Consider the following 14,160-nt stretch of genomic DNA (forward strand, 5'->3'; position numbering starts at 1 on the left):
ACGAGGCCACACGAAACACTTTGAAATTAAAGCGATTGTTTTGTGGCATGAGAGAGAGAGAGAGAGAAAGGGGAGGGGGGGAGAGAGGGGAAGGAAATACTAGATTTTGATCATTTTACATGTAGTACATATATATAAATGTAAATAAATGTGTGTGCGTGCATGTAGGGCTCAATAGAATACAATACATGGGCAAAGATTGTGCTTGGAATAAACTTCTTTTTTTGAAAATGCTCATTTGAGCCTGAGTTGCATTTACTCAAAATAATACATGCAAACTCCGACATATCCTTTGCATAGAATAAACTTTGAATAAGTCGAAAACAACAAAAGAAAGACAAAGCAAACATGGTCTAAGATTCTATGACAAAAAACTGTAGACTTATGGGGACAAATGAGAAGGCCAATGGCGAAAAAACTCGTGTTCATAAAAACACATAAGGTAGGTTTAGCACGGACGAGAAGCTTTGTTGAAGCTGAAGTTAGCTCATTTGTCTTTGTCAAGGGGGGGAACATTGAGTCCACAACTTGCATGAGGCTAAGGAGGCAAAGGATGAGTATTAAAGACTTAATAAGCGCACTACAAGGTTCATTCTTAAAGGTTGCACAACCCTTCAAGGAGGTAAAGCATGAGTGTAGATTCAAGACTAGAGACTCAATAAGATCACGACAGGGTTCATTCTCGAAGGTTGAGCAACCTTTCGAGGAGGCAAAGCATGAGTGTAGAGTCGAGACTACAGACTCAATAAGCTCATTAAAGGTTCATTCTTAAAGGTTGCACAATCCTTCAAGGACATTTTTGACCTTTAAGAGAAGTGGCAAAATTTTGGAACTGCCTATGAAGGGCCGTGAATCTGTGGTAGCGGCAGCAATCAAGAAAGGCTCTTCGCCACAAGCACACTCTCCCTCTCGCCCTTCCTACGAGTTTCCTCATGACATTTCTTGCCTATTTAAGCGTCATTTCCCTCCCTTTGATGCACGCACTCTTCCAGCAGCAGCAACAACAACAACATTACACGCTCTCTCTCTCTCTCTCTCTCTCTCACAGAAGACATCTCCACTAACCTGCTTGTTCCCCTCTCTTTGGGCCCTTTCCACCTCTCCCATACCCACTTTACCAATCATTTCTCCTTGCTTTGCATCACATACAATCATTGTTTTCTTAATTAGCATCTAGCTGTCTTGTACCATGTTGTTGCAATCTGCATTCATTGCAATGCTTTATCATCACTTTGCATTGATTGCCCACAATTATTATGATCATCATGATGACAAATGTTTTGTGTAGAGTCCTCTTTGCTCCCGTGATGCACTGCCGCACACTTAACTATGTCCCTCGGCCAACGCATGTCGAGTTCTATGCGGCAAGAGCAACGCCAGGGGGCTTATTGATTACAGAAGCGGTCTTTGTCTCTCAAGCAGGCATTGGGTATTGTATACAGCCCTACACATTATATACATGCATCACAAATTATCATATTTTTTTGAAAGGGGCCCATATCATCTTGATGTGCATGCATGTAAAACAGGTTCCCTCACTCTCCGGGCATTTGGTCAGATGAGAAAGTGGAGGCATGGAGGAAAGTTGTGACGACAGTACATAAGAAGGGAGGCATCATCTTCTGTCAACTTTGGCACGTCGGACGCGCATTGCACTCTTGTAGGTTTCTATGCTTGTACTATTTTCTTGCACATATTCTTATCTATGCTAACATAATAATTTGGCTCTAATAATTTAGCTCAATGTAAGATAATTTGATGTGGATATGGTTGTAGGTTTCTATGCTTGTACAATTTTCTTGCACAGATTCTTATCTATGCTAACATAATAATTTGGCTCTAATAATTTATCTCAATGTAAGATAATTCGATGTGGATATGGTTGTGCCCCCGTGTCTACAACATCACAAAGACTGCCAGATCAGCCCCTCATTCGATTGCCGGATGGAGTTATGGCACCATATTTGCAGCCACGTGCCTTGCAAATTGAAGAAACGTCTCTCATTATCTCAGAGTTCCATCAGGCTGCTGGAAATGCTCGTCGAGCAGGTGAGGAATATTGCACACATGAAAACTTCAATTTCGCCTGTCATTTTGGATGTATGTTGATGGCTAATTATGTCAATGGACTTCGCTTATTTGAGGATGCAGGTTTTGATGGAGTTGAGATTCATGGAGGACTAGGCTACTTAGTAGACCAATTCTTCAAAGACGGCATCAATGACTGGACCGATGAATACGTTGGGTCTGTGGAAAGCCGAGGCTGGTTTGCATTGGAAGTTGTGGATGCTGTATCGGGTGAGATGGGTGAGGAGCACACCGCTATCTGAATTTCTCCTGTCATTGATCATTTACGTGCAACCGAGAGTGACCCAAATATCCTCTTCCTGCATCTCATCTCAAAACTAAACAAGAAGAGTCTAGCCTACCTGCATATGACCGAGCCCCGCTTCAACAACAAAGGGGATCAGGGGGTGATGGCAACTGAAGAGAATTGCTTGCAGTTTAGTGAGGCATATGAGGGGGTAGTGACGTTGAGTGGGGGTTTTACAATGGAGAGTGGAATGGAGGCAGTCGGGAGTGGCATGATCGACTTGGTGTCATAGGGGAGGCTTTTCATATCCAATCCTGACTTGCCACTGCGGTTTACGATTGTTGAGGCGAAGCTCAATCCATATGACCACTCCACATTCTACACACATGATCAGTATGTGGGTTACTTGGATTATGCTGAGCTGAGCAGCAAGGACATCATCAATGGGTGGACCAACAAGAAACTTGCAACCATTGCACGACGCGACAATGGCGGGGTTGGAAACTAGAAATTATGCAGCCAAGCTCGCTGACATGTAGGGTGTCAAATGGCAAGTCCTACATCCAACTACTTTGCATCTCCCCTTTGACCTCTGCGGTGGGTTCCTATGTGTATGCGGCCTCTCTTGAGGGATTGGATTCTCAAGTGAGATCTTTTTCTTGGTTCTTTCCCTTGTCAAGTGTAGATGTGTGACTGTATGAGTCTTCTCAATATATATAACCTAGGGGAGTACGTTGGTCTTTCCTCTGCATTGATGCCATGCCATGCATGATGCAGGATTTATACAACGTAGACGAAGAGCACATTTTTCTTTCCTCTCAATAGAATTGATGCCACTGCCATTCTGATGGATTTTACAATGGAAGAAGGACATACCTTCTTTCACAATGCACACAAGTCCCAAGGGAATGAACCAAGAAAAAGATACCACTTGAATTCTCTTTATGAGTCTTCTCCCAATTCATAACCGATTATGCCATTCATCATTCATGATTATGGCAATATTGGATAATGAAAGGACAAAACATTTTTACAATGCACTCAATGCTCAAATTCAATCCTTCTCCTCTAGCTCCTCTTTGTACTGAAGAAGGTCTACATTTTCTTCGCTTGAAATCAACTAATTTCTAAAACCTTATTGCAAAACTTGCGCACAAAGACTATAGGTGGAAATTTTTAACACTAAATTTCTCATAAATTTGTTGGTTTTCCAACCTTTAAATTTATAATATTTAGAGATAAATTTCAAACATTCTAGTAAGTAGGATTACACAAAAGCTGGGTTTTTTTCGAAGTACAACAAAGAAACCCTTTGATTCTTATTCACACTTCTCTTAACTTGAAAACTAATACCCTACATTTTTCAAGTTCAAAAAATTCTTAAAGATCAAAACATAAAAAATGAAAAAGTAATCAAAAGTAAGAGTTGAGGAAATGAAAAGCCTCATGACATTGGAAAGTCAAAAGAATTTCTACACTTCTGTATAAAGAGATAGCTCCGTAAGTGTCAAAAATATGCCATGGATAAATATTGTCAAAAATACTCATGAAGTGTATGAAGCTCCCGTTAACAGAGCCAATGTTAGTTCATATAAGTTAAGGGGTGTGTGTGTGTGTGTATGCGTTAGGGAGGGAGGAGGGAAAGGGGTCTTACAAATGCCAAAGAAGCCACTACAAAGAAAGAGCACTTTATAAAGATCATAGATGGGATAGAATTAGAATTATTTAGAAAGAAATGTATCATGTATGCCACAAACTACCTTGTTCATTGACAAGTTTATGGATACATGCCACATTTATGAATTCAAAATATGGAACGAAAAAAAAGGGTTCACTCAGCACAACGGAAAATTTTGTCTCCATTGAGCAAAGAGGTCCAATGTTATAAGTTGCTCACACGTAAAGTCATGATGGTGAGTATGTTGCTTTATATGAAATGAAGAGCTAGTATGTTGGAGTAAAAGATGACCTTGGGGCTGTTGTAAATTTGCAAATGTAGGTGTGCATTCACATTTTTTGAATGGACTACAAGTGTCACCTAATACAAGTCATGCTAAAAATCTTAGAAAAAACCATGGAGTGATAGGTTGCATGATATTTGAGACTTGTCAGCTCTCAATGTATCAAGGAAAGGGAAAGAGCAATTTGATGTTACCCCAAGAAATACAAGTATGATTGCAAGTCCTAATGATGGAGATTCAAATGGCCGCTCAGAGAAAAGCCTTGGTGAGGAGTTTTGGAGACCTTGTGGTGAAGCTTCCATGTGCAAGAAGGATGCACAGAAGATATAGGGCACTTGATAGTGATCGTGAGCCGTGTTGACCTAGGAGAATGAGAAGTCCTATGTAACAATCAATAATTAATAGTTATGTGGCTTGCCATTGTGTACATATGTCAAAGATTGTGCAAGATTAGTATCAGATTGTTGACCTGAGATTGCAAGTCACACAATGCTAAAGAAACAATTGTATGCTTGGAAATGCTTTTGCTAACATCTATGCCATGATGTATTCCATTGGTTTGCATGTTTGTAGGATATGATTTTGTCAATATTTATGCGAGAATGTGGTCCCTTTGATCACAAGATATGCTCATGAGGCTCAAGGGAGTCACTCACAAAGATGTAAAAATAGCATGTCAGTTTAATAGAAGGGATTAGTTGGCCCCATCTTTAATCCGTTTTTTACATATATAAGGATATCGGTCAAAGGGTTCAACAATTGGAACAAGGTTTGATCTCCAATGAGCCTTGAACTACAAATTCAAGGAAACTATAGACTATTTTTGATGGAGGCAATTATGAGCCATGTTTATAAAAGGAACTATATTGGTGGGCCCACATAGTTACTTAAGTCTAGTGGATGAGGGAAGAATGTGCATCAATTTCATGATACAATTTGTATGTCTCTTGCACATTATACTCATTTGTGCCAACCTAGTTTGTGAGGCAAATTCATACAACTATGTTAGTGGGGTATTTGTAGATCGGATGCACGTTTTTTAATGATTTCATAAACAAGGTATGTCTATTGTGATGCTGATTTGTGTCTTTGAGCTCTTTGGTACACTTATATGCCCCCATGATGTGGTTTCAATCCCTTACTATGGTTATGCATTGCTATTTGGATTGCCCTCATATTTTATTCTCACTTGCATGCCCTTCTTTTAAAGTCTGGATGATTGAGTTGTTTATGCCTGTTTAGACCTGTATTTGAAATTTTTTCTACTTGAAGACTAAATAGCACTTATGATTTATGGTTTTTTATGCCTTGATAGAGAAAATTTGATATATTGTTCTAACTATATTATGACATCTATGCCTCACATGCATGTATTGAGGAAAAGTTCTTCTCAAGTGAGGGATTTTACAGGTTGATTTGAGTTGCTTGCACTATTTGATCACTATTTGGTAGTTGTTTGGGTGCATTATATATTATTGTGGCAATTTTATGTCTTTGATCTATATGATTTATACATCCATTGTAGATACTACCTCTAACATTGTTTGTATGGTCACTATATTGGCATTTTTTGAGATGTCACATATGTGAGTAATTTTGGTGTATATCTTTTGAAACCTTGTTGTGGGTTGTGGTGGGCCTTTTTGAATATGAATGCAAGGATGTTTACTACCCACATGAGGTATGTTAGGTTTGTTGGATATCGTCTTTTTAGCCTTGACATATGTATAAATTAGGTATAGGTGCTTGCCAAAGGGAGCTCCAAAAGATTACAAAGTTTGATGGTAGCAACTTCTCATTGTGTGATTTTTTTGAAAAAAAGTGTATCTATCCAAAAAACGAATAGTTTCATTTAAATTCACTACTACACCTCTTTGTTGCTGTGATTCCAAAAGGCATCACTTAAATGATGAAAATGTTGCTGCTACAAGAACATCACGTAAGAAACGCAAATAATGTTGCTTAAACAATGCCCATCATTGCTTAAGTGATGATAGAAGTTAATTTTTGTTTGCGTTGCTTAAGCGCCACATATGCATTAGATGTCGCTTAAGCTATGTTATACCCTTTTTTTTCCTGTTGAAAGTCGAGAGTTGGTAGCTCTCAACCATCAATTCTACATATACCTACAAAAAAGGTCTCTCTCTCTCTCTCTCTCTCTCTCTCTCTCTCTCTCTCTCTCTCTCTCTCTCTACATACACACGTAAAGCATGCTCAACAACAAGATTGAAAGCAAACCTTGTGCACAATTGGGAAATTCACATACATTAGAACAATATGTTTTGGATGAATTTGTGCAAAAACAAAATCAAAATTATCAATGGCTACAATTGTTTTTTTTTTCCTTTGACACTATATGAACAAACAAAAACAACTGAAACAAATTGAATATAAATAAATAAACTTGAGAGTACTATACAAGTAGACTAAAACTAGCTGAAGTAAACTAAAACAACTGAAACAAATTGAATATAAATAAATAAACTTGACAGTACTATACAAGTAGACTAAAACTAGCTGAAGTAAATTGAATATAAATATCGTCAATGTATGTACATATACAATGCTAATGTGTGTGCAAAATAAATCTATCTAAAATACAACAAGATGCCACTGTCATCTATATATCAACATCAAACTCATTGCTTTGTTGTCTTTTAGTACGAGGACTTCTCTGTAGTGACGATGCAAGGCGTGCTTGCTTGTCGTCTATCCTCCTACCCTGCTCCTCCTCTTTGGTGACAAGCTCGATATCTCTCTCAATGTGAGCAAGTGGGAAGTGTGATCTACAAGGTTTTATATCCCTAGTACGTTGCCATCTTGATATCTGATGCTATTGAGGCTCGGACCATAATCTTTGGTTTGTAAGAAAAGAGATCCATAGTTTAGGGTTGTTTTTATTCACATCATCCTAAAACCTATGCTATGAAAAATTATGAACAGATACTTACAAAAGTGGCTATGAAGCCATGTCTGCTCGTGCGACCCAAGTGGAACTTGTGGTTGCTATTGCCTCCTAAATTGCATTCATTCAAAATAAAATAATATTAAAGTTACTCTATATGTGAATACGTATAAGTAATTTAATTTGACACTCAAATTATAAATTAACATAATTTTTGATGGAAATGCTACTCGTAACTGCATCTCGCATTGAAAGTGGATCCACGATTCCTTATGAAATACATCAGGTCTCTTATTTTAAGGACCATAACATACTTGTTGGTTGTGTTCACAACAAGAGGAAACAATGTAATATAATAGTTTTATAATAATAATGATTTATATTGCATTAATAAGAAGAAATAATATACTATGCTAGTAAATTTATATTAATTAACATCTTACACTACTTTACTCAAATGAAGTTTAATCTCTTTTTTGATTGTACACATTCAGATTCCTATCGTATACCATCGTCTTTGTATTACAGTCATGGAGGTCACACTCATACAATGGGACATGAAGAAAAGCCATTTGCATCTTCAGAGTGAGCCTTCATATTATTATGAAAAGCAGATATTCCATGTTGAGGTAATTAATGTCGAAGCTTACATCAAAGGTTGTAATGCCAATGTCATTCACACAAGTTGCATCAAAGGTCGTAACACCAGTGCTATTCAAAGGATTACATCAAAGGCTGTAATGCCAGTGCCATTCACACAAGTCACATCAAAGGTCATAACATGAGTGCCATTCACATGAGGAAGATTGGGGTATTTATGCTCATGCACCAACATGTATATGTCGGTATCAACTTGTGGTTAGTGTTATTTATTTCAATCTTTATTTCTTTAGATTCTTATAGCTAGGTATGCCAATAATATAAACAATATTTCCCATGTAGGAATATGAATCTCTAGGTGATGATGAGGATACCGTCTATGATCAAGTTGATCTTCATTGTCACACACGGCACGGTCATACAATCCAAGAGGGACAAATAGACATTTTGCGATAATGTTTGCCTCTTGGACTTGAGAGTGAGACTCGTGGAAATTATGCATTACCTAATCTTGTACAGTCTTTAGTGCAAATGTTTAATCGTGGATACTATGGGGGATGGCATGGAAGATCTCTTCCTAGAGATAGAGATATTTTTAGCTTTTGTGGTACTCATCACATGATAGCTCCTTCTAATCTTTCGGACCGAGGATGTGGCCTATTTATCGCATAGAATCTTGCTATGAAAATCTCAAAACGTTTATCACGCCCTTTTACCGCGTTTTGTCGAGAGAGAGTCCAAAAGGGGATGATCATACCAAATGCTGTATTGAGAAAGATGGACAGACTATTGTGACTGCTTCTCAAAACGATAATCTTTTTTAACTCTTTCTCAATGATGTTGTAGCAAATGTTGTCACTGCTCTCGGTGATCATGACTGCCAATTTCTTAAAACTCCTTGATCTTCATTGTCGTGACCTTATTCATGGCATGGATCTTAAAGCTCATCCCCATATGGGAATCTGTAAGTTTTGTGCTTTTGGGAAACAGAATTGAAAACCCTTTCCTCTCTCAAATACAATGCATTCTCATGATATATTGGATCTTGTTTGTACTGATACACGTGGACCTCTACCTTCATTGAGATCACAACATTGTTACTTCATTACGTTTATCGACGATTACTCACGGTATATCAATGTGTTTTTTCTTAGACAAAAATATGAAGCCTTATCTGTTTTCAAAAAATTTTACAAGGTTATTGAACTTCAAACAAGTCATTGCCTCAAGAAACTTTGTAGTGATAATGGAGGCAAATATGTTTTTGGAGAGTTTGCAAGTTACTGTGCTGATAGTGGTATTCATAATGAAGGCACTATTTCATATTCACCTCAACAAAATGGTATTGTTAAATGAAAGAATTGCACTATTCTCAATGTTGTAACTTGTAAGATGTATGTTGATTCATTCTGGGTTATCTCGTGGTTTTTGGGTTGAAGCTAATTTGACAACAATTGCTCCTTCTGCTGGTAAGATACCCAACACAGCATGAACATGTGAAATTCTCTATGTATCTTATTTTTGAACCCTTGGATATATTACTTATATTCATGTTCCCAAAGAAACACGAACAAAGCTTGATAAAGTTATCTTTTCGAGATAAAAGATCATGGGCAGGTAGGTGGCAACGGATATGTATGACTGATGTGGCTTAAAGGCCAAGAAAGGCTCCAAAGGGGGCAAAAAAATGAAGGAGGTTTAAGGTGCAGTATTTGGGCCTAGAAATGTAGAGATTAAGGTGATAAAGGAGCAGGTCTAGAGGGCTCATCAAACAGAGCTACGAAGCCCAAGATATTGGAGTTTGAAGGTGCAATGCATTGCAAATTCTTGCCGGGTAGGGCATCTAGGGAAAAGTGGCCCAAGTGGATGTTAATGTATAGGCATGTAAAGCTCAATTTATGGAGCCTACCCGTCTTTTCAAATTGCATATCAGAGCTACGGATTGAATGTTATGGCCATTTGAAGTTTTGCCGGGGGCTAGGTTGGTGCCCACCTGACCACATGGGGAGTCGTGCCATATGGAATTTTTTTGGGTGTCGACAGAGTTCGAGAAGGTGCTATCAGTGTATGGAGCTAGCAGGAGTTGACTGCTCATCAAACGGAGCTTAGAGCGGAAAGTTATAGAAGTCGGAAAGATTGAGTGCATTTGCTCTGAGTTGGCTACATGTGATTTTCTCACTTTTTGCGGCCTCGGTTCGGGGTCTCGGGGAATCTTGAAATGTGGCAAGGTTCGGGCACTTTCAAGACAACACGGTGAAATCTTGGCCGGGCTTTGCGGCTTGGATATCGGACTATCGAGCAGGATACCGGAGTTAGGGGAAGAAGGGTCAAAAACGAAGTTATATATATATATTTCTGGGGAGTTTTTTGTGGTCTTGAGGGGGCATATGGCCAATGACTGCCACGTGGAGGCAGATATTCCACATGTCATGGTGCAAGAGAGATCGACATGGTATAAGTCCAAAAGCATGGCCCTTTGAGGGGTTTTGGAGAGAGAGAGAGAGAGAGAGAGAGAGAGAGAGAGAGAGAGAGAGGGAGAGAGAGAGAGAGAGAGAGAGAGAGAGAGAGAGAGAGAGAGAGAGAGAGAGAGAGATTGCTCTCATGTTGGTGATGATGGGCTACTTGTGGTGCTCTGTTGGTGGCACAGGGGCGGCGCCGCTGGGTTTTGATGGGCTCTGGCTGCGGTAGTAGCTGGCGGCGGCGCTTGGTGTGGTGACATGACTTGCGCTCTCGATTGGGCTAGGTTTTCGCATGCCCATTGGGGCCCCCTATTTTTGAAGAGTAAAATGCGCCCCCCCCCCCCCCTAGCGATATTGCTAGTGGTGAGGTGAGGGGATGGGTCCCCGGCAATAGGTGGGGCATGATACAGGGGAGGTGTCCCGTGGAGCAAGACAAGGTGTAAGAGGGAGGGCCCAAGGCGGGTTAAAGGGCATGAAACATAAGGGGTAGTCCCACAGTAGTGGAGGAGGAGAGAGAGAAAGAGAAAGAGAGAGAGTTCAAAGGGGCAATTTCGACAAGCCAAACCAGGCGACGAATCGAGCGGACAAAGGACATGGCGATGTGTGCACCATGCAATAGTTTCCAAAAAGGAAGTGAACCACATGTGCAATACAAGGATCATGCTAATGCAAGCTAAAAGAAGTTTACCAGCTAGAAAATCTCACATTTTTTCTTTTTTTGGACATAGCCCTCCTATAAAAGGGGACGAACGTGAATTTGTAGAGGCTTTTGCCATTATATATGCTTTTTTTCCAATTGGGCTTTTGGACATTGGAGCTTTTTTTTCGAGGGTTGTGCCGGCAGGGTGAGAATTGTAAACGGTTGTGTGTATATGCAAGGAAGCTATTCATTGCTGTCTCTGGGCGTCATTCCCCCTTCCCCCTTGTCTTCTCCATTTGTGTGCATGTGTTTTCAGGCGTGTGTCGGCATGTGTGGCCCCCCAAGGTTTGTCGTGCAAAGGGAGATAGAGAGAGACTGCGTGCACATGGAAGGTTGTGAATTGGGCATAGCGTAATGATTGGGTCTATTTGGTGCATTGCAGAGCATGTGTGTGTATGGTCGTGTGCAGGTGGTGGTTTTCTTACAGATAGTGTTGAGTTTTGAAGGTGAACTCTAGTGGATTGGGGTGCTATATATACCTAGGGCTATAGTGAGGCATTGTGTTATGTGCTAGGTGTGTTCCCCTTTACCCCTCTCCAGCGTGCCTCCTTGCACAGGGAATAGGTGGTGGCATGTGCATGTTGAATGCAATGAAATACGATCTTACCCATTGATGATCCAAAGGCATGTGGTGACCTCCAGAAATCATTTTGCCCGTCAATCTACAATCAAATAGATAATCAATTCAAATCCACAGAGCAACGAAGAAGAAATTGAAATAAACAAAAAGTGGAAATAGAACTTACTAGAGAAGTGCATCTACACTAGCATTGCTCCAATTAACTAAAATTTTCTTTTAATTTGAGAAATTCAATGATGCTCAGAGCACAAAATACTATGCATTATCATAAAGAGATGTCTTAGTACTCTATAGCAACTTGTCCTCCATTGCTTGTGCCCTTTTAGTGCATGGTCTACAATCTTCTTCATGCATGTTGGATGCATGTGTAAACCACTCACATTGACCATATCAAGCATGTGCTCACCCTCAAACTCAAAGTGACCCTGGGAGACGTATGGAGAAGCTATCAAAGTAAAGCTAGTGCCACAATCACTAGACGCCATGCCTTTCCTTACCCACTCTTGCCATTGTTTTTCATTCTTGTGTGCCCTCCCACCTCCACCGATAACGGACCAATGGGGATTATCTTCAAGCGAGGGGGGGATGGTGCTTCTTGCAACTTGAGTACTTTTATGAGATATCCAAAGTCCCTCGTTCTCCACATGCTCCAAGGCAATGTGCCGCAAGCAAAGAATTGTGCCTTTGCACTTGGCACAAGGGCAATAGAGTTTTTCATTAAGCCATGGCTCATGTTTTGGGCCGTTCAGAGGACCACGCCCATCCAAATCTCCCTACACAAGAACAAAAGAGGGTTTTATTAATTGAAATTTCTTTAAAAACACATGTTGCCTAAAAAATAAATAGTAAATAGATTAAACTAGATCTAAATTTTGACAACTGATAGAAAAGACTAAAGAAATAAAAAGTATGAAAAGCAACTAAAAAGTAAAAAAATTAAAAAGCTTAAAATAGTACTAAAGTGAGTGTGTAATACAGAGGTGGTTGAATAATGTATAGCCATGCAACCTTGGATTCTTTTTTGAGCATTTACAAAATTCAAAATGTGATAATATCAATAGTAGGCCTAGTGATATTTGCGGTAATACTTGATGCTCTTTAAAAAGAAACAGAGCAAGGTCTCAAGCAAGATAAGCTACATTTTTGGCAACATACCTTGCTCTTTCCTTCATCCCGCCAGCACATCTGCAACAACAAGCTTCTTGTTACCATATACATGTGGTAGTGATGTGTGTGAACACACTAGGACCACCGGGGCATTTTTTCCCTCTTTAGGAGGTTTTTCCCCCGTGCATTATATATACGCCCATCACTCTATGGATATCCATCTTTCCAACAATTTGTATCAGAGCATGTTGTGTCCTCCCGAGCTAGTCGCCAGCAGCTCCAGCACACACGCCTACTCACTTTCTTCGAATTCTATGAGCTTTGGCAAGCATTCCCTGGTCAACAAAATTTTTGAGAAAGCTCGTAGAGCACAGTCTGCTCAGATTTATGATTCGGGCTCATTTTGGCCTTTGTTTCCACTACATGCAGTGCTGCACATGCTACTTTGTCATTTTGTGCAAAATTTTTGTTAGTGCCGTTTTTTGCATAGTAGGTCCTTACAGTCTTCTACGGTTTGTGCTATAAAGCATGTGCTGTTCCCGCTTTGTTTCCCCTCTTTTCGGGTTGTTTTCACATCAGGTGCAGGCATTTGCAATGGCTACAACATCACAGATGTGTTCAAGATGTTTGCTTCTGAGGACAGATTGGATGGGGATAATTACCCTATGTGGGCTTACATGATGCAACATGTTCTTGTGTCAAAGTGCGTCTAGAATATTGTGCAGGGCATTGATGTACGTCATGGTTGTGAGGATGTAGGCGATGTTGAGGATGTTGCAGGTCTTGCTACAAGGATTGCTGCTGTTAGAGTTGTTTTGCCTACAACAGAACAAGCTCGTTGGGATGTAAAGCATGTGTAGGCTCATGTGTTGATTGCATTGTCTGAGGAAGCTCACCATTACTCCTCACATTTGTTCAACAAAATCTTCAAAAAGATCTTGGGATATTCTAGGTGGTCTTTATGCAAGCCGCAATGAGACAAAAATTGCATTGCTACTACATAAAGAGCTGGAGTCGAAGATTATGCATGAGGAAGATGATATGGACACTTTCCTTGATGGTGCCAATGATATCAATGAGCAACTTATTTCTGTAGGGTGAAGTCATTTCAGACAGTTCCCTTGTGCAGACTATTCTTGATGCCTTACCAGATTCTTACCACACTTTTGCTAGTACTTGGAGACTTATGACCCAAGGAAATCCTAAATTTGTCAAGTTTGATGCATTATGCACATTGCTGTTGCAAGAGTCACTTTCTAGAAAGAACAAGACTAGATAATGTGCAGTTGAATAGGCTTTTATTACTGCTCAAAGAAAGGGTGGTAACAACAATGCAACCACTTCTCATGGTTCTTTTGCGAGTGGAAAATCACACGTTCCTAATGCTTCTGTTGGTAGCAATTCGTCTGAAAATTCTGGTGATAAGGGAAAAAAGAAGACACGTTGCTATTATTGCAAAGCTAATGATCACTTGATCAAGCAATGTCCTAAGTTGAAGGCCAAAGAGGCTAAGAAGAAAGAGGGTGGTTCCACT

At 39.8% G+C, this 14,160-nt stretch overlaps 1 protein-coding gene across 1 annotated transcript; it reads left to right on the forward strand.

Annotated features, from left to right (window-relative positions):
* The first annotated feature begins 1,178 nt into the window (after nucleotides 1-1,178).
* Nucleotides 1,179-3,422, forward strand: LOC147423244 (12-oxophytodienoate reductase 7-like). The gene is made up of 5 exons (XM_086501207.1): nucleotides 1,179-1,429; nucleotides 1,530-1,660; nucleotides 1,863-1,894; nucleotides 1,971-2,049; nucleotides 2,152-3,422. The coding sequence occupies exons 1-5, from the start codon at nucleotides 1,257-1,259 to the stop codon at nucleotides 2,328-2,330; spliced, it is 594 nt and encodes a 197-aa protein (XP_086357333.1). The 5' UTR covers nucleotides 1,179-1,256; the 3' UTR covers nucleotides 2,331-3,422.
* The last annotated feature ends 10,738 nt before the right edge of the window (nucleotides 3,423-14,160 follow it).

This window comes from Adiantum capillus-veneris, chromosome 26, assembly GCF_014529385.1.
Source record: "Adiantum capillus-veneris isolate H3 chromosome 26, ASM1452938v2, whole genome shotgun sequence".
NCBI lineage: Eukaryota > Viridiplantae > Streptophyta > Polypodiopsida > Polypodiales > Pteridaceae > Adiantum > Adiantum capillus-veneris.

What these genes read in the sequence shown, in the direction of transcription:
- LOC147423244 (XM_086501207.1), top strand. Translation starts at nt 1,257, where the DNA reads ATGATCATCATGATGACAAATGTTTTGTGTAGAGTCCTCTTTGCTCCC. An exon ending in GTCTCTCAAGCAGGCATTGG is followed by an intron (nt 1,430 to 1,529) that starts GTATTGTATACA and finishes CATGTAAAACAG; the next exon opens with GTTCCCTCACTCTCCGGGCA. An exon ending in TGGAAATGCTCGTCGAGCAG is followed by an intron (nt 2,050 to 2,151) that starts GTGAGGAATATT and finishes TTGAGGATGCAG; the next exon opens with GTTTTGATGGAGTTGAGATT.